The following is a 19140-nucleotide window of genomic DNA, read 5'->3' on the forward strand; positions in this document are numbered from 1 at the left end:
AACAGCTCTGTTTAAAAAAATTGTCATTATCTTATGAGGAATAGATTTCTCCTTAAGATGTCCATAGAGCTTTCCCAAGAATTTTGGATGTTATATCCCTTTCTCCTGCCCTTTGGATGTGTAGGCTATTTGTAGTGTAAGCTCTTCGGGGCAGAGCCTGTCTCTTCATGTGTGTACATATAGCACATAGCACAGTGGGGCCCTGCTCTCAGTAGATCACCAGGCATTACTGGAATAAACATAACTTGATGAATGCATTTTTCTTTAGTGACAAGTACCTGATAAATGTTGAGTTGATACTTGTAAAGTTTAATATTCTTATCTTGACATTTTGTCATTACAGTAACTTGGGACATTCTTAAATGCAATGAACCTCTTGCACACCATTTTTGCATTTGATGATGTGTTGACGGAAGTGTGTGTATCCGTTGTCTCTGTAGAACAATCTTTCTGTGCTTCCTTAAGTGTTAGCAAGATCAGACCCTATCATGCATATAAGTATGCATCTGAGTGCTTCAATTTATTTCAGTGGCACTACATGTGAGTAGGGTTACACACCTGCCTAAGTGCATAACCCGTTCTGATAGCGTGGCTATCTGTCCGCTTCCAGAGTCTGGAGCACAGCATAGTCGTCAGGTCTGCTACTGTCTCTGATGTAATGCCGCTGCTTCTTTCGCTCCAGCAGTAAGAGAGTCATGCCTTTAGCTCCAGCAGTCCCAGATCCAGTCCCCACAGATGGCCTCAGCAGGGTCTCATTGCAAGTGTTTGCAGGATCAGGGCCTTGGGTGTCCAAGCCATTCACGTTTGCTTGATTAATTCACATGCCAGGGGCACAGAGGGAAGCTCCTTGCATAGACAATCAGCTTCAGCCACTCTGCCTGGCTCTTGGATGCCCACATCATTCCATGCAAATATGCACACGCTCTGCCCCACCCTTCCTCCAGGAACCAGCTTTCTTGTTTAGTAACAATTCTCATTTCCTTCCATGAGTGCAAGGTGGTTTTTTGAGAATGTGTCATCACCACTTCAGAGCTGTCAGTCATGTGGAGGAGATGAGGCATATGACTGGTGTGTGGGTGACGGATGAATAGAACTTCAGACCATCTATGGGAAAAACTGGAGACAGCCTGATACAGTCAAAACACTTATAAATATCCAATATCCATGACTCTTCAGGGATCTTCGCCTTTTCTTGGGACGATAACAAGCCTCATTAGACCCTCTCCAGTAACCTAGATATTGTCCATTGGGGGAGACAGAGGTGAGACTGCCATTGTACTGGGAGACAACTCATTGCTTTTGCATCACATCACTTCATTTCTCTCAGGTAAGTGGAGAAGGAAAGCATTCACTGGGATTTGATGTGACTGTGGGCTACTTGAGAAGGATGATTTAGGGACCGAATGCATCTGCTCTGAGTGATGATGATGATTTATTTGTATTACCGTAGCACCTAGGTCTAACATCAATGGAAGGTTAGAGGGATTGGAGAGTTTCTCTGGGGTTCCCAATCTGGGACTGATTCAACCTCTGTTGCCAAGCCTTGGGCATCTGTGCTTGTTGATTTGTGATTGTTGGTGTAAAATCTTTCTCCCTTCTGGATTTCATCTCCTCTAGTGACCCAGCAGTAGCCTGTTGTGTATGAGATCAGCTGACACAGAACCTGTTTGCAGCTTGAGGGGAAAGGTCAATCAAAGCAGTTAAACATCTTCTGGGAAAGAGATTGATACCATTTCCAAAGCATCCCGAGGGATGTCACTTGGTACAAGAAACAGGGAGGTTCTGGTGGTCATTGTCTTCCATCATGTGCGACTGCCAGTGTGGAATCAGCTTGTGGACTCAGTCCAATTCCTAGCAGGTGGTGCCCACATCACACCTGGCCCTGAAGAGCAGCTTCTTTGGAAGGCTAAGCAATGTACTGTGGTAGTGCCTAGAGAGTCCAACAGAGATCTGGACCCCATTGTGCTAGGTGCTGTACAAACACATAGTGCCTGCCCCAAAGAGCTTATAATCGAAATAGACAAGGCAACAGGTGGTAGGGGAAACAGAGGCACACAAGGGTGGGGAGGGATAGCTCAGTGGTTTGAGCTTTGGCCGGCTAAACCCAGGGTTGTGAGTTCCATCCTTGAGAGGGCCATTTAGGGATCTGGGGCAAAAATTGGGGATTGGTCCTGCTTTGAGCAGGGGGTTGGACTAGATGACCTCCTGAGGTCCCTTCCAACCCTGATATTCTATGATTCTAAGGGGACATGAATCCCTGAAGAGGGTACAGCAGCTCAGTGTCAGAGGCAAGAATCACACTGGACTTCCCAACTGTCAGTCTAGCACCCTCTCCAAGTCCATCAGTGTCAGTGAATTTACATTAGCAAAGGGTTGAGAGCAGAGTATCCCAAGCAATAGTGCACACATCTTGTAATGTTGTTACTCTAGGGTTATATGGTTACTCTAGGGTCTTCCTGGCACCTGATTAGCTTGTCACTAGTCAGTTGCACTGGTTGGCTGGCTTCTGCACTGCAGTGGTTTCAGATATCAAGCTTCCTTAGAACGTGAAATAGCTGGGCTAAGAGAATTCTCAGTGAGTGGCAGCTTGATGGGTTCCATGTCCGCCTCCTTCTGGTTCAGCTCTGGCAGGATGAATTGTTCTACCTACTTCAGCTCTTGCAAAATTGATGTGTTCTGCCCCTGATGCCAAGGTTTTTCAGGACATCAGAGGTCTATAAGGGGTTGTTGCGTAATTATTTCGACTTTCACTTCTGAAATTTCACTTCAACAGTTCCAGTCGGTCTATTTTTTTGAAGCAAAATATTTTTTAAATGATTGCCTTACTGTGATTGCACAATAAATGCCATAGAATCCAGATGCATCAAATAAATGAGTTAAATAGTAACTGCACTGTTCAGGCATGATACTATAAAAAACACTGGAAATCTGTTTAACCCAAATGGGCATATGCTCATGTGAGTTAACTGAATGGCCCGGCAAGACTGAATTTCATTTGCTGCTGCTGTTGTCTGCAAAACTACTAGCCATAGTTAAAAATCACTGCATGTTGTAAGTATGTTGCCACTTTATTTGCACCAGTAAATGCCCAGAAGTTAACTTTATCTGACTACAATACCACCCAAAATGGAGTTTTGCACTGACCCTTTATAATTTGAAGTTCCTTGTTATACAAAGTAAAGTGAATCTAGATTGATATTACCCAATTTCAAAAGAACACTACGCTACTCTTACTAAATGGTGCCAAACTGTTTACTAATCAAGCCATTCACAAAGGAGATGCTAAATGATCGGGAAAAGGTTATTTGAGAAACTGATCTATCCTCACAACTATTGCCGATAGACAGGAACTCTAATTTTCTTCTGATGTAGGGCCAAGTTTTGGTCTTGGTTTTATCAATTTAAACACGGACGGTGCATGAAATGCCAGCTGGGGTTGGCTAGCCCCCAACCCTGCCCCTTCCACCTGAGGCCCTGCCCTTTCCGCGCCTTCCCCACATCAGAGCCCAACCCACCATAGCCACCAGCCCCCCATCCCTCCCGGCTAGCGCCCCCAGGCCCAGAGTGCAGGGCGGATGGGCAGTGCAGCCCCAGAGCACCGAGAGGCCGGGCGGTGCAGCCCCACACCGAACCAGGGCCACTGCACATGGATGGAGCCATGCAGAGTGGGAAGCAGGAGAAGAGGGGCCTGAAGGCAGAGCATGGGCAGGGCCATGCCTGGCTGTTTGGGGAGGCACAGCTTCCGCCAGCCTATGATTTCCCCACCCATGAGTTTAAACAGGGGTAACTCTCTTGAAATGAATAATTATTCCAAATGTATTCTGGTGTAACTGAGTGGAATTTGGCCTGAGGACTTTAGGAAGATGTGGCTAGGAGAGGAATTTGTGTAAAATGTTGTATCTGAAACATAAACACTAAATATCCTGTGCACGGGATAGAAAGAGATTTAAACTGGAAACCCCACCACTTTGCCAAAATCTCCAGTTTAAACTGTATATGCTGGTGTGAAAAGTTGTCCCTTAGACTAAATCTGGTCAGTGAGCTTCAAAACTCACAGTAAAGTCACTGAATCATGTTCTAATCTGCCACACCAATGTAAATCCATGGTAACTCAGTTGACTTCAGTAGCATTACTGGATTCATACTAGTGTAAATGAGATTAAAATAGTCCGAATGTTATCAAATGATGTTCACTGCTACTTTGTAAATAAATTCCAAGTAAAATTTTGAAGAGACAAGGCAAAGTGTTATTAAGTGGAGCTGGTCAAAGTATTCAGAGCAAACAGCTTGGTTAGATTTTCCCCTTCTCTTTTCATATTGACCATGAACAGATCATGACTTTTTTCTTATTTGAAACTGTTTTTGTACAAACACCTATGGGTTGCTATAACCAGTCTCATAACAAGTTCCTTTGAGTATTCAATCAGAATTCACTGTTTGAGCTGTGTGGGTTGTTTGCAAAGTTGCATAGTTTAGTTTCTGGTCTTTGCCAGGAGACCCTAATCATTATAAGCAAGGGCAGGGGAGTGGGGCAAGTGTAAAGAGATTGATAAATTGGTAGAAACTGCTCTGGAGAAGATCTGTTGGTTGGACCAACACAGGGATAATAAATCCCTCTAGGATTTATTATATCATAGACTTTAAGACCAGAAGGGACCATCATGATCATCTAGTCTGACCTCCTGCACATCGCAGGCCAAGAACCTCACCCACCCACTCCTGTAATGGACCCCTAACCTCTAGCTGAGTTGCTGAAGACCTCACATAATGGTTTAAAGACTTCCACTTACAGAGAATTCACCATTTGCACTAGTTTAAACCTGCAAGTGACCTGTCCCCCATGCTGCAGAGGAAGGCAAAAAAACCCCAGGGTAGTGACTACGTCCCCAACCGAGATTAGAGCCCCAGCATGCGAGGCACTTTACAAACACATGGTACGAGACAGTCCCTACCCTGGAGATTTTAATATAAACAGAGTTCCTTTTCTGGCCCTGTCTTATCTGTTGTTCTCAAACTGTAAGACATTTGGGGAGACAAACAAAATTTTGACCACAAGACTGTGGAGATAACATTTTAAGTTCCTATTTAAGGCGTTTCTCACTCCAGCAAAGCTTGTTGATTTTATTAGAGATACTTACCTTTCTCTGCCTGGGATGTGAGTTTCAAGAGGGGATTATTTAAATATGTTCTTGCTTTGTCATAAACTATGTGGGGTTTTTGTCAAGAAACAGTCTCTCTGATCTGGGACATTACTAAAGTTGCAATCCCATTGCAATATATTGACTATAGAAGATCTGTGCAATAGCCACTGATAGATACAAAGATTTGTTCAGCTGTCTTTATGGATGGCAAAATGTACCACTTAATTGGTTTGGAAATCCAAGAATCTACCCAGGAGCCAACTTTGGTGCAGATCAATATCTTTCAGTCTTAGCCCCCACTTGAAAGAAAGCCTCCAACTATTTCCAGTGCTGACCAGTAGAATCTGGCCTTGCCGGGCTCCTTTCTTAGCTTGCTGTAACAGCAGAAGCTGCTTAAACCCAGAGACTAGAACAGGGACTGAGATCCTGGTGATCTAGGTATTATTCCCAAATTTGAATGGCCTTTGGCAATCACTGCACCTTTCTGTGCCTCTATTTCCTTCTCTGTGAAATGGAATGATGATGGTGCTCACCTCCTTTGTGAAGTGCACTGAGCACTCTGGCTGCAAAGTGTGAGGGAAGAGCTAGGTGTTGATTAGTAGCAATCTGGTAGTGTTGACTAATTGCTGTTCTTGGGCAGATGTTTGCTTTTCTTCATATCCTTTAAAAAGCTGTCTAAATGAGACATCTCAGTATTGCACCAGAAGGTCACCCCTCTCATCCTAGGGCTGGGATTTTTAGATTAGTTATGGATTACGTCTCTTTATCCATGGTATCTTTGTGTCATGAGAGATGAAGAGGTTTTGCTTTATTGACCAAATATTTTATCTACTATATTTGGTATGCCAGGTCATAGCTGATAGATAGATTTCAGAAAAGGGCACACTCAAACAGCTAAAATCTCTTGGCAGTTAATTTTTATCATGATGTGCAGAAAAAGGGCTATTCCTATCCTTGTCAGAGAATTTTTTCAGATGGAAGCTATACACTAGGCTCCAGATTTTTCAAGTGCTCAGAACTCAGGGGCACCAGAACTGGGGGACCAGGGGGCCATGGCCCCATGACTTTTTAAAGTACGAGGGCTATGCCCTCCCACTTTGTACTGGCCAGGAGGGAGGGAGCGGAGAGGAGGAAGCAGGGGGCGGGGTCTTGGGGGAAGAGGCGGTGCAGGGGTGGGGCTTTGAGGGAAGAGGTGGCAGGGGGCAGGGCCCTGGAGGAAGAGGCAGTGCGAGGGCAGGGCCTTGGGGGAAGGGACAGCGCAAGGGTGGGGCCTCATTTCAGGCACCAGTCCCCCCCACACACACTTTTAGGGAGCTTCCATTGCCCCTGTCAGAACTCACCATTGGATTGGATTTTGAGAGCTCACCAAAATAAAGAGGCCAGGTTTTCGAAAGCATCCAACATCTCCCTTGTTCTCTTTTGTGCTAGCCAGCAGCATGGAGAGTGGAAACAAAGCGGAAATACGTTGGGTATATACAGCTCTTTCTTGTCAATCCTTTACCATGGTTATGGCAATGCTCTTACCTGGGTACATGCAGCTAGAGCGAAAACATCCAGCCCTAGTGAGAAGGCAGACATGACCTTAACAGCAAGCAAAGAGGCAAGTGCCCATGGCTTAAGTACCTAAGTAAGTCTCAGAAATGGCATTTAGATGTCATACAAACCCAGAAGGGGAGTCCTATCCTCAGCGAAGCTCTGAAGAAGTCAGTGGTGAATCATAGAATATCAGGGTTGGAAGGGACCTCAGGAGGTCATCTAGTCCAACCCCCTGCTCAAAGCAGGACCAATCCCCAACTAAATCATCCCAGCCAGGGCTTTGTCAAGCCTGACCTTGAAAACCTCTAAGGATGGAGATTCCACCACCTCCCTAGATAACCCATTCCAGTGCTTTACCACCCTCCTAGTGAAAAAGTTTTTCCTAACATCCAACCTAAATCTTCCCCACTGCAACTTGAGACCATTACTCCTTGTTCTGTCATCTGGTACCACTGAGAACAGTCTGGATCCATCCTCTTTGGAACCCCCTTTCACGTAGTTGAAAGCAGCTATCAAATCCCCCCCTCATTCTTCTCTTCTGTAGAGTAAACAATCCCAGTTCCCTCAGCCTCTCCTCATAAGTCCTGTGCTCCAGCCCCCTAATAATTTTTGTTGCCCTTTGCTGGACTCTTTCCAATTTTTCCACATCCTTCTTGTAGTGTGGGGCCCAAAACTGGACACAGTACCCCAGATGAGGCCTCACCAATGTCGAATAGAGGGGAATGATCTGCTGGCAATGCCCCTACTTATACAACCCAAAATGCCGTTAGCCTATGGTGCTACTTTTCCTTCTACCAGCTGAGGATCTGGCCCAGAGACTGTGAAATCCAATCATTCTTTTTTCCCCTCCCCTCTGTGCAGGGCTCACTGGCTTGCTGACAATGTGCGTAGGGAAGTGCACTCGGATTCTGGGCCCATGCCTCATTGCCTTGGGTGTGCTTTCCATTGCTGCCAACGTGCTCCTCCTCTTTCCCAGCTGGATGTGGAGCTATCTGAAGGAGGGCCACATCACCAAACAGGCTATGCAAGTGCCAGGAGTCTGGGGAGGAGGCATAATTGTAAGTGGTGTGACTTCTTTGCCTTCCTTTCCCTTTTCCCCAGCATGTGTGCACTGTCTTGGACAGAACATTCACCAAGGGAGTCACAGGACCAAGGCACAATGTGTTCAGTGGGTAGGGCATGATACCACTGGCCTGCTGGGTGACTTTGGGCAAGCTCATTCCCCACTCTGTGCCTCAGTTTCCCCATCTGAGAAGTGGGGATGTTGGTAAGCTGGGGCACAGTTGGGCTCCATGCTACAACCCCTGGCTGACATTCTATGGGCTGTGTTAGACAGCAGGGCAGACTTGATGATCAGGGTGACCCCTTACAGCCTTATGAAAGGCTTCTGGATGTCATTATGTCCCCTTTTTCCTCAGGGGAGGGATAGCTCAGTGGTTTGAGCATTGGCCTGCTAAACCCATGGTTGTGAGTTCAATCCTTGAGGGGGCCATTTGGGATCTGGGGCAAAAATTGGGGATTGGTCCTGCTTTGAGCAGGAGGTTGGACTAGATGACCTCCTGAGGTCCCTTCCAACCCTGATATTCTATGATTCTATAGGGCTTTGTATGCTGGTGGCTGACACTAACATACTTCTCATACCTATATACTGTATAGGCCCTGACCTGAAGTCAGCTGAAAGACTCACATCAGCTTTAACAGGCTTTGGATCAAGTCCTAAGGGTAACAGAAAAGAAAATCCAGATAGAAAATCACATATTTACAAACTTCTTGGAACAGTTAACAGATTAAACGAATTAGTCCTTTCCTCCATAATGTCCTCAGTTGGTATAATGACCATTAGCAAGAATCACTTCCATGTCGCATGGGCAACACATGAACCGCCAGCTGCGGGAGGCTAGCTCTCAGCCCCGTCCCTTCTCCCCCAGACACCACCCCTTCCGCCCCCTCTGCCAGAGCCCAGAACCCCACCACCACAGCCACCCACCCGGCCACAGCCCCCCTAGCCCTGGAGCGCCAGGAGGGAGGGCAGGCAGTGCCACCGCAGGCCCCCGCCAGCCCTGGAGCCGGGCTGCAGAGCAGAAGCAGGGAGCCTGGGGGCAGAGCATGGGTGAGGCCATGCCTGGCTGTTTGGGGAGGCACAGCCTCCCCCAGGCTATGGTACCCACCGCCCATGCCATGTCGTCATGTTGCCCATCTGCTTGGTGCTAGTAACTTCTGTATTTGCTAATCCAAACTTCTCCATGCTGCTCTCCAGGGAGGCCATTTTGGAGCCTCGCCAGGTTCACGGTGACACATCAGGCCACTGAGTGAAATGATCGTTATCTTCCAAGAAAGCTGCTCCAGTATGGCAACGCTTTGCTCTGCACCTTGGCAGTGCAATCAGGCGCCCTGGCAAGGACTGGGATGGAGTGGGGTAGCCAACAATAGTCTAATAGCATATTTGATGAATTCTGGGATGCTTTTAAATTAACTTTTCTTATTGTTTGCCTAGCTCGGCTCCCCGCTGGCTACTGGTATGTTATGCTAGTGTCAGTATAACTAGCAAAGTCTCCTGCACGATTGTTTGCAATGGCTCCTTGGCTGGTTTTAAACAGTAATAATACCATTTTGCTGCTAGAGGAAAATCAGTTCCTGTGGCCTCATTGACGTCTTTGGCAAAATTCCCATAGACTTCAGTGAGTCCAGTATTCTACCCCGTATCGCCGCTTTAAAGGCATGTGTTATGTTCATAACTGAAGCACATAGACAGTAAGTGATTTTGTCTTTGTCGAAGCCCTGGTAATAGAACTCAGGTGTCTGTAGTCCCAGTTCTATTTCACTGGGAATTCATCTTCCATTTTGCATACCCCGATTTGTTATGGTTTATTTTAATTACTGTAGCTCCTACGAGCCCTAGTTACAGCCCAGGACTTAGTCGCAGGGCTCTGTACAAACACACAATAAAGAGATGGTGGTGGATAACAGATTCTAAATGCTGGTCCTTCTGACATTTCTAACTTTCCATATGCAGCAAAATGTTTTCTCTAAATGAAAAGCACACGCTCATAAGCAGCCACCTAGATGTTGCAGACAGATATTAGATTGACATGGTACAGCCTATTGCCAGGGTTCTAACTTTAGCCTTAATCACACAAGGAGCATAGCACAAGCCAGAACCTCCATGAATGACTTCGGTGGTGCTCTGCATAGGCATGAGGATCCGTCCACAGGTCTTGTTGCAGGATTTGGGATCTTTAAGACTGGGATGAAGGGTAGTTCATAACTGCTCCATGCTGAATAAGGGAAAGAACTAACTGCCAGCTCTTGGTGCCAGCAGACTGGATCGTCCCATTCATCCTGAATCATTTCCTGCTCTCTCAGGTTCTTCTGGCTGCAACTCAGATCACGGCTGTTGGGTGGCGCTGTGGCCGTTCCTCCGACTGCAGAACTTGCCGGAATGTAAGACAGAGATTCCTTTGACTTGTGGAAAATTTTCTTATTTTAGCTGCAGAACCAGACTCCAGACCCACAGTTCTGGAGTTAACAGGCCACACCTCTCTGTCACTGGGCCACCAGATTTAATGGTGCTGTGTTAGCGTAGCCCCAGAAGGGAACGATACGTTTTGCAGACAAGTAGAAAGAAAAATTCCTTAGCTTATGTTCCAAACAGGCCACTGTTTAGATAGGGAGTGAGACAGCCCAACGAGCTGCAATTATGTGGCAAAGAGAGGAAGGGTGATCCAGTGATTAAAGCACTAGCCTGGAACTCGGGAGACCTCGGGTCAGGTGCTTGCTCCATCCTGGATTCCCTGTAGGGTTTTTGACCGGAACACCTGGTTGAAAAGGGACCCTGGCGTCTCTGGTCAACACCACTGACTGGGCTGTTAAAAGTCCCGTCAGCGGAGCAGCAGGGCTAAGGCGGGCTCCCTGCTTGCCATGGCTCCATACGGCTGCTGGAAGCAGCATCATGTTCCACCTCTGGCTCTTACGCATAGGGGCACCCAGGGGGAGCCGCATGTTGCACCCTCCCCAACTGCCACCTCCGCAGCTCCCACTGGCTGGGAAACACAGCCAATGGGATCTGCGGGGGTGGTGCCTGCGGACGGGGCAGCATGCAGAGCCGCCTGGTCGCACCTTTGCCTAGGAGCTGGAGAGGGGACATGACGCTACTTCCGGGAGCTGCTTGCGGTAAATGTCACCCAGATCTTGCACCCCGACCCCCTCCCATTCCCCAACCCCTTACCCCAGCCCTGATTCCCCCTCCCACCCTCTGAACCCCTCGTTCCCAGCCCAGAGCACCCTCCTACACCCCAAACCCCTCATCCCTGGCCCCACATCAGAACCCGCACCACCAGCCAGAGCCCTCCCCCTCACACACTTGAGCCCCCTGCCCCAGCCCAGAGCCCCATCCCACACCCTGAACCCCTCATTTCTGGCCCACCCTGGAACCTACACCTCCAGCTCAGAGACTGTACCCTCTCCCACACACCAACCCCCTGTCTCAGCCTGGAGCCCCCTCCCATACTGTGAACCCCTCAGCTGCACCCCACAGCCCAGAGCCCCCTCCTGCACCCCAAAATCCTCATCCCTGGCTCAACCCCAGAGCCTGCACGCCCAGCCAGAGTCCTCACCCCCTCCTGCACCCCAACCCCCTGAGCCAGCCCAGTGAAAATGAGTGAGTGAGTGAGGGTGGGGAGAGTGAGTGACAGAGGGAATGGGGATGGAGGGAGCGGGGGCAAGGCCTCAGAGAAGGGGTGGGGAAGAGGCAGGGCATTGGAGGAGGGGTGGGGCAGGGCAAGAGTGTTTGGTTTTGTGCGAGTAGAAAGTTGGCAAGCCTAACTCTCTGTTAGGCCCATCAAGGGAAATTTGGGGCCCTGTACACCATGTTTGCTGGGGTGTCACCCCCTCCCGTTTCCAATCAGGTACAGGCATTTTTGGGGGTCCCCTTTGCCCTGCTCTTGTCAGCCCTGCTCCTTGTATGAGCTTGGGTAAGTCGCTAAATCCCTCTGGGCCTCATTTCTTCCTCTGTGAACTGGGGATCACCCCTGCCTCACAGGGGCGTTGAGACTAAAAACATTACAGCTTGTTGGGGGGCTCAACTACTCCAGTAATGGGGGCCAGATTGGTACCACATCTGGTTGGTCCCATGGTTTTTTTAGCCCTCCCCTCGTGCACTCCCCTCGGTAAGCTAAGCCCCCATTTTGCAAATCCTCCTTTATCCGCATCTCCGCACCTACCCGCAGGTTTAGGGTGCTGGGTCTCTAATGGTAAAAAGGATACAGCCCTTTCTTCAATGCAGATCTGAATGATATTGTCACAAGACCTTGTGTGATAACAGGATCCTAGTTATCACTCACTGCTCTGTCCCCACCGGCTGTTCTGTTAGGCAGGACAAAAAAAAAAAAAAAAATCCCATGCTGGAGCTTGCGGTTTGCCTCTAGCCTGCAGAAGCAAGGAACCTGCCTTTCTTGGCATTGCAATCCTGATGGGAGTTTCTGATCCTTAGGCCTTTTAAAGGGACATACCTGACAATGGCAGGGAAATAGCCAGTGTACCTGCCCTAATGGAGCTGGAAGGGTAATCTCCCCTAGCCCTTTCCCAGGGTCTCTCATGCAAATGCAGCTTTCCGGAAGAGTATAAAGCAGCATATGCTCCCATCACAGTAATCTTGTACACTAAGGCCACGCTTTCAAAAGGAGCCACTGACTTTGGGCACCACCTGGGCCTGATGTTCAGCAGTGCTGAGGGCCTGCAGCTCTCATGGCCTCCAGCTGGAGTCACGCATGCTCAGCACTTCTGCAAATCAGGTCCACTTTTGCAAATAGCCTCAATGCCTCACGGCTGAGTGTGGATGAGCAAGTTGAAGTGGAGGAGGAGAACCACAACAGCAGCCTTGCCTCCTGCCAGCACTTTTTGTTGGATCATGCCATGGGACTGACTTGATTACTTTCTGAGTGACTTCCTGTGCACATATGCCCAATAACATGTTGGGAGGGGGTTAAGTGCACAGGGTCTTCTGCCTTGTGTATTCTCTTCCAGCACGCAGCAAGCGGCCGATCTGATCTGTCCATGTTTTGAAGTCACGGCACGTAGCTGTAACCGGTGGTGCAAGTTGCAGGGCAGGGGGGGATCAGGACTCATGTTGCAGTTGTAAAGAAGCTCTGGCTAGGAGCCGAGACAGTTCTCATCTGCAGTGACTCCTTTGGTTAAAGTCATACAGGAGCTGCAAGGGTTTCCCAGCTTCTTCCGGCAGTTGTAATTGCAGCATCTGAGGCCATTAGAGTTCATTTCACGCCCTTGGCAGTTTCTTGTTGCTCCAGTCTCTGCTAAGGGTAGGCCCAGCCATGCGGGACTCCTGACATTTGAGGAGAGAAGCATGATCCCTGGAATTACAAGTTTGTTTCTGTGTCTTTTACCCACAGATGTTCCTTTCCATTGTATTGTCGGGGCTGGCGTTGCTGGGATCTACTGCTTGCTTTATCCTTTCGGGTGTGGGCTTGACAAACGGACCCCTCTGTCTATACAACCAGACTGAAGTCCCGCAGTGGGATTACCCTTTCATAAACATGGAAAACCAGGCCTTCCACACCAGGTAGAAGGAGCTTGTGTGATGTCCAGGCAGCAGTAGGGCTAAAATATTCACAAAGCTTCATCTCTTCCCTTAATCCAACAATCTGAGGAAGAACGTTAAATGATTCAGCATTCAACAGACTTGGTAACATTGAGAACGAAGTTCTCCTCCTGCTGAGGAGCATTAAACCAGCATTACAGCAAGCTGGCTTGCCAGGAAACAGGGAGTGGAGCAGTCCAGGATGAATGGCCACTAAAGATGACCTTAAAATGGGGAACTAGTGGGGGCTTATTTCCTCTTATGGCTTTATAATACATAGACAGGTCTGAAAGGTGATTTTAAGGGTGGGGGTTTTTACCTGCTTGTTTTTTCCATTAGATCAGGTCCAGTCTAGCTGGGATGGCTCTGCAGTGCCTGGAGAAACTGAAATTATTACATTAACAAGAGCCATGTGCTCAAGCTGAGCGGATGTCAGTGTAGGGCATCTTTAGTATTCCATGCTTTTGCTATTTAACTTTAATGGCTACTGAATATTTTTGGGGAAGGAAGTATTTGTTGATGTTTTATAATTCAGACCTGATAGCTCACAATACACATATCTGAGACCCCTATGAGGTCCTTCAGAAAAGTCAAGGAAGGTCTGATCAAATTCATGTTATTTTTAAAATTACAAAAGTAGCAGGCTGCCTTTATCCATCACAATGAAGCAAAAAGGGAACACATGCCCCCCTCCACACACACACGTTTTACACAATCAACTGCATGTCATCTCTTCAGATGTCTTTGTCCTATCACTGTCTCATCAGAGTCTCTCTTTAAGGGCTCAGAATTATTTGTATGACCAATCTCTCTGGAATTCAGTCTGCATTGAGCCCCCGAATGTTGTAGCCTGGAATATTTACTTCTTCTCTGTTCTGCTGGTCATCAGCGTGGTCGAAATGGTCCTGGCTTCTCTTCAGATCATCAATGGCTTCTTTGGATGCCTCTGTGGCTTATGTGAAGGCAAATAGGTAATTTCAATTCCTAATAACTCTGTCACTGCTTTTCCTCCTCTTCCCTGTGTGAATGGTGCCACCAAGAATTTCAGGCAAAAACTCCTGCAGGCTTTCCTGCATGATCTGAGTGCATCATCTTTTTGCTGAGACTTTGCCCAGGTGTGATGCACAATAAGGGTTTGATTCTGCACAGAGTGGGAGTGGAATTATGTATCAGTGCAAGGTAAAATGTGGTGGGCAGGGCAGAAAGTGGAGGACAGTGTGAGAGCACGGCTGGCTGACCCCAAGTTACCCCTTCTACTGGATTGGAGTAAAGGGTTAGGAGTCTATCTCTAGACCAGCTGTGTGAGAGGCAGCCGTGGGTTGAAGTGTAGTGTTCAAAGCAGATGATGGGTAGCGTAGGGTGACCAGGTATCCCAATTTTATTGGGTTAGTCCTGATTTTTGGGTCTTTCTTATATAGGCTCCTATTACTCCCCGGCCTGATTTTTCACACTTGCTGTCTGGTCACCAAGGGTAGTGTCTTGACCGAGATACATCTTGTAGTGCACTATACTACACTGGATCAACTGACATTCTCACTGCAGGCCCACAGTGGTGGTACAGTGTAATGGGGCTCTGGAATGCTCAGATGTAGCCAGTGCTCAGACAGGGCTGAGGCATGCTCCCCTAGCAGCCCTTTATTCCCACACGGTTAGGTCAATCCCAGCATTAGGAACCCAGTAGCAGAAAAAGAAATCTCCCTGAATATTCCTTCTAGGCAGGGTTTATTTCAGCTAGTGACAAATGCTAGTGGAGACAGGCAAGAATGTGATGATGGATTCAGCCAGTAGAATGAATCAGGCCTCGTCTTGATGAGGATTTTTGGTAGGCTTGGAAGGATTCAATTTTTTAAATCAGTAAATGTCAATTTCACCATACACACCCGCATGCACCCCCCACCCCGCACATAGGCACACACACTGCTGTGCCTGCACACACAGAGCAATAAAAAAACATTCCTATCACTCATAACTGAAATTTACAGACAGGCAAAATAAGAAAAATGCTGCTTGAAAACATATTAGTTTGATTTAAGAATATTTATTTTGTATATTTTGATGTGATAGAGACAATTTGTTTTAACAGTTTTGAATGTCACCGTTTACTGTCATTAAATAATTATGATTGATAATTTCCCACAACTATGAACATTTAAATAAAGAAAAATTGGTGAAAAAAATTTAAACTGCCCATAATTTTGCATAACTCTGAAAGTTAAAATAGATACAAATCAGAAAAAAATGCTTTAAAATAAATATTGATCTCATCCATCAAAATTATTTTTAAAAAATTCCGCCACATTTAATTTTAGCATGTGCTGAACTGATCGAGCTAAAACTGGCAGGGGAACCCTACATTATTATTTGACTTCCTAGAAGTGTTAACTGTGGCTAATTTGAAAAAACAAAACAAAACCCTACTTAACACCAATTGAGTGAAGCTAGCTCTGCAAACCCACCATGTTTCCCAGTCACACCCAGTCCTTACCAGGCAAGAGAGGGAAAGCAGAACAAAAATCCAGTGGTAGTAAAGCCTTGTCTAAACTGAAGATTTTCAAGCAATCAGTCAATCTTCTAATGTTGCCCTGTGGCTGCTCAACTGATGTTAGCGCTGGTGGGAGGGCTAGGATGTACTGGCTGCTGCCATTTCCACTGCTGTGCCATCAGGGGCTGCTCTGAGCACATCTGGGAAGCTGTGGGAAACAGGTAATTTAGAGATGGACTATCCTTGCTTTCCTCCCACTACAGGTGAGGCTAAAGTGCTATCCTCTAAGCTGATCTGCTGTTTGATTTTGTTGCAGGTTCAGTGCACATCAGACTCCTGTGTTGCCTGGATTTTGCTGTGCAGAGTAGAGGTGGCATTTACAAAGGGGTGATCATCCCAGAGCTTTGAGCCTTTACATCAGCTACACCTGTGCAAATATTAAACCGATCGTGGTCTCCTGGATAGCCATATTACTCATCACTACAAGGACATTTAATACACACTAGAATCACTGCCACCATTTTATACCAGGGTGGCAGCTAGAGCTGGATATCAGACTTATGCTTGTGTGATGGAGCTTCAATGTAGTTTCTGTATGAACACATTGTACTGAATTGATGGGGCCATTATATGAATACCCTTTGATTTCTACAGGCACAAACCCAGGAGGAAGCGGAAATAATCCGTGCTAGCTGTTTACCTTTGTCTGGGAAGGGTGTGATGTCCCTTAGCGCCAGATTCAGGAAATGTACAGACCCTTTGTCAAGGGAAGAACACTGTGCAAGTCTGGAAAGAAGCCAAGACCTAGGGCACTAGACATGACAGATTCTGCACGTGCAAGGGATTGCTTTGAAGAACAAATGAATCCTGCGTCATCTGATCTGGGTTTTCCCACCCTGTGGTTTCATCTGTGCTGAGGCAATGCCTCTAACTAGTGGCTTGAAACTGGCCTGTCTGAGGGCTGCTGATTAACAGAGAGACTATGGATGGACTATGTGACCCTTGAGCTTACATTTTTCTTAATGACAAAGAGATGGAAGGGGGCATCACTTGGGACCAATAACCTTTTTGACCTTTATTCATCATAACAAAGCAAAATAGCCATGAGCCCCATTTTTTCCTGTTTGCACAACCCATATGACTGTAGCCTATGTAGCGATATTTATAGTGACATTAGTCCAAAACGTGGTTTATTTTTTATTTTATTTAATTTATTAATCTAATAAATCTGAATTTAGACATACTGAGTTGGAGCCTTCTGGATGCTGCCATTGGGTTTGATCATTATTTGGCATCTCTGAAGAGTGAGAAACCAATTCCTGGACTCTGGGTCAGGACCAGTGTTCTCTCTAATTTTTTCCATCCATGTGTGGAATAAATTGTTAGTGCACTAAGGTAATGTGCGGATGTATGCCACCAAGAGAAACAAAACACCTAGATAGAATATATATTTTAAAAAGATATTATAGGGATAATTACTCCAGCCAGGACAGATTAGGCATTTTAGAACTCACTACTCAAAGAATTAAAATTAAGTGTAAGAGAGAAATAATTATGAAATGTGTAGACCAGTTAAACAAAAATACTCTTTGAAAGACTAAAATTACCAAGAATATATGTGCATTGCAAGAAGTACTAAGTAGTAACAACAATAATACAAGTATGTGTTGGGAGTGTGTGTGAGTGTGTGAGCTGGCTGCTGGGGAAGTCTGAGAGACCGTGCACTGTCTCTTTAAGGCACTAACTCAGTCACTCACCTGGAAGGCTCGTTCAAACCTCAGACCACAGCAGCTCTCTCCCGCTCAGAGTCCTGAGCCAGGCTGTCCCCTCTCCCCTGCTCTGTGGAGATGGGGTACAGGGGTGAGGGAAGGGGGACACCCTGACATCAGCACCCCCACTCTTCTTCCCCTTCTGCAGGAGGGTCCCAGGAGCAGCAGCAACATGGCTGCAAAGTAGCGGGGGGGAGGGGCACCTAAACACATGCTGCCAGATGTGCACAGTTCTGCTAATCAAGTGCGCAGCCCTTAAATCACTCCTGGACAGCTGCCCGACCGCACAGCCTAGAGGGTACACCGGTCCGGACTGAGGGATGCTTTCTCCAAAGGCAGAGTGAATTAAGTCATCCCTGCCCCATTCCCATATCTTGTCGGCCTACAAAGGCTAGAATGATGTAGTTTATGACTCGTAAACCCAATGAAGTCAATTGGGTATGCCCATGGACATTTAGTAGCTACTGAAACAGATCCACGCTGAACTGCTGGAGAGAACTGATACAGCCACACTGTTTACATGTTTACAGGGGGATAGCTCAGTGGTTTGAGCATTGGCCTGCTAAACCCAGGGTTGTGAGTTCAATCCTTAAGGGGGCCATTTAGGGATCTGGGGCAAAAATTGGGGATTTGTCCTGCTTTGAGCAGGGGGTTGGACTAGATGACCTCCTGAGGTCCCTTCCAACCCTGATATTCTATGACTACATTTTCTATGACTTTTTGTCAAAAGACTACACAATTTTTAATCATGAGGTAATGCCTATCAAAGAATGATATGACTTTAAAAATCAGGCCCTGTCCTTCAACATTAAGGCAGTCTGGGACCATTCATTTCTCTCATCGTTGAGGCTAAAATTGTGTCTTGGTTATTTTTAGCAAAAGTCAGAGACAGCTCATGGCAATAAACAAAAATTCACGGAAACCCATGACCTGTCCCTGACTTTTGCTAAAAATACCCTGGGGAAAGGGGACAAAGAGCACTGCCGGGACTTGCACCTTCTCCAGCCCCTCTGCTGCTCCTGTGACAGGGGCTGACAGCTGCTGCTTCAGCCCCAGGGGAGCTGACCCAAGCCCAGCTGCTGCTCTGGCAGCCCCAGGGCTGACAGCTGCTACAGCCCTGCCCCAGAAGTCGTCACAGAGGTTCTGGAAAGTCACAGAATCTATGACCTCGGTGACAGTCATAGCCCTACTCACTGTGAATTCAGAAGTCTCCTAGACACCACCAGAGGGAGCTAAAACCACAGCACCTGCCAAGCTTTGCTATGGCTGCTTTTCTCCATCCTTAAAAGGCAAAAGAAAACTAATTCTATTGCAACTTTCTTCTCCGAATCGGTTTGTAAAGGAGCTTGCAATACCACACATGGCAGTTTTAGGGGGACAGGGGAGCAGGGAGTTAAAGGGTTAGGGGGATTGTCTGGACCAGGAGTGGTGTCTTCACCTCTAGCCAGAATGTGATGGAGAGTCCAGGGGCAGGCTGCCCACATATGTAGATTTCAGAGTAACAGCCGTGTTAGTCTGTATTCGCAAAAAGAAAAGGAGGACTTGTGGCACCTTAGAGACTAACCAATTTATTTGAGCATAAGCTTTCGTGAGCTGCAGGGATGTGGGGGGCCACAGACA

The 19140-nt window shown here is 47.1% G+C and overlaps 2 protein-coding genes across 2 annotated transcripts in view; both read left to right on the top strand.

Moving 5' to 3' along the window:
• UBXN7 (UBX domain protein 7) overlaps positions 1–19140 on the top strand; it is a 156396-nt gene that overhangs the window by 95950 nt on the left and 41306 nt on the right. The gene's annotated exons all lie outside the window — the stretch shown is intronic.
• TM4SF19 (transmembrane 4 L six family member 19) lies at positions 1064–14240 on the top strand. Its single transcript, XM_073360408.1, has 5 exons — positions 1064–1327; positions 7539–7735; positions 10041–10118; positions 13082–13251; positions 14051–14240. Exons 2-5 carry the CDS (start codon positions 7559–7561, stop codon positions 14238–14240), a joined length of 615 nt encoding a protein of 204 aa, XP_073216509.1. The 5' UTR covers positions 1064–1327; positions 7539–7558.

Source organism: Lepidochelys kempii, chromosome 9 (assembly GCF_965140285.1).
Source record: "Lepidochelys kempii isolate rLepKem1 chromosome 9, rLepKem1.hap1, whole genome shotgun sequence".
Classification (NCBI taxonomy): Eukaryota; Metazoa; Chordata; order Testudines; family Cheloniidae; genus Lepidochelys; species Lepidochelys kempii.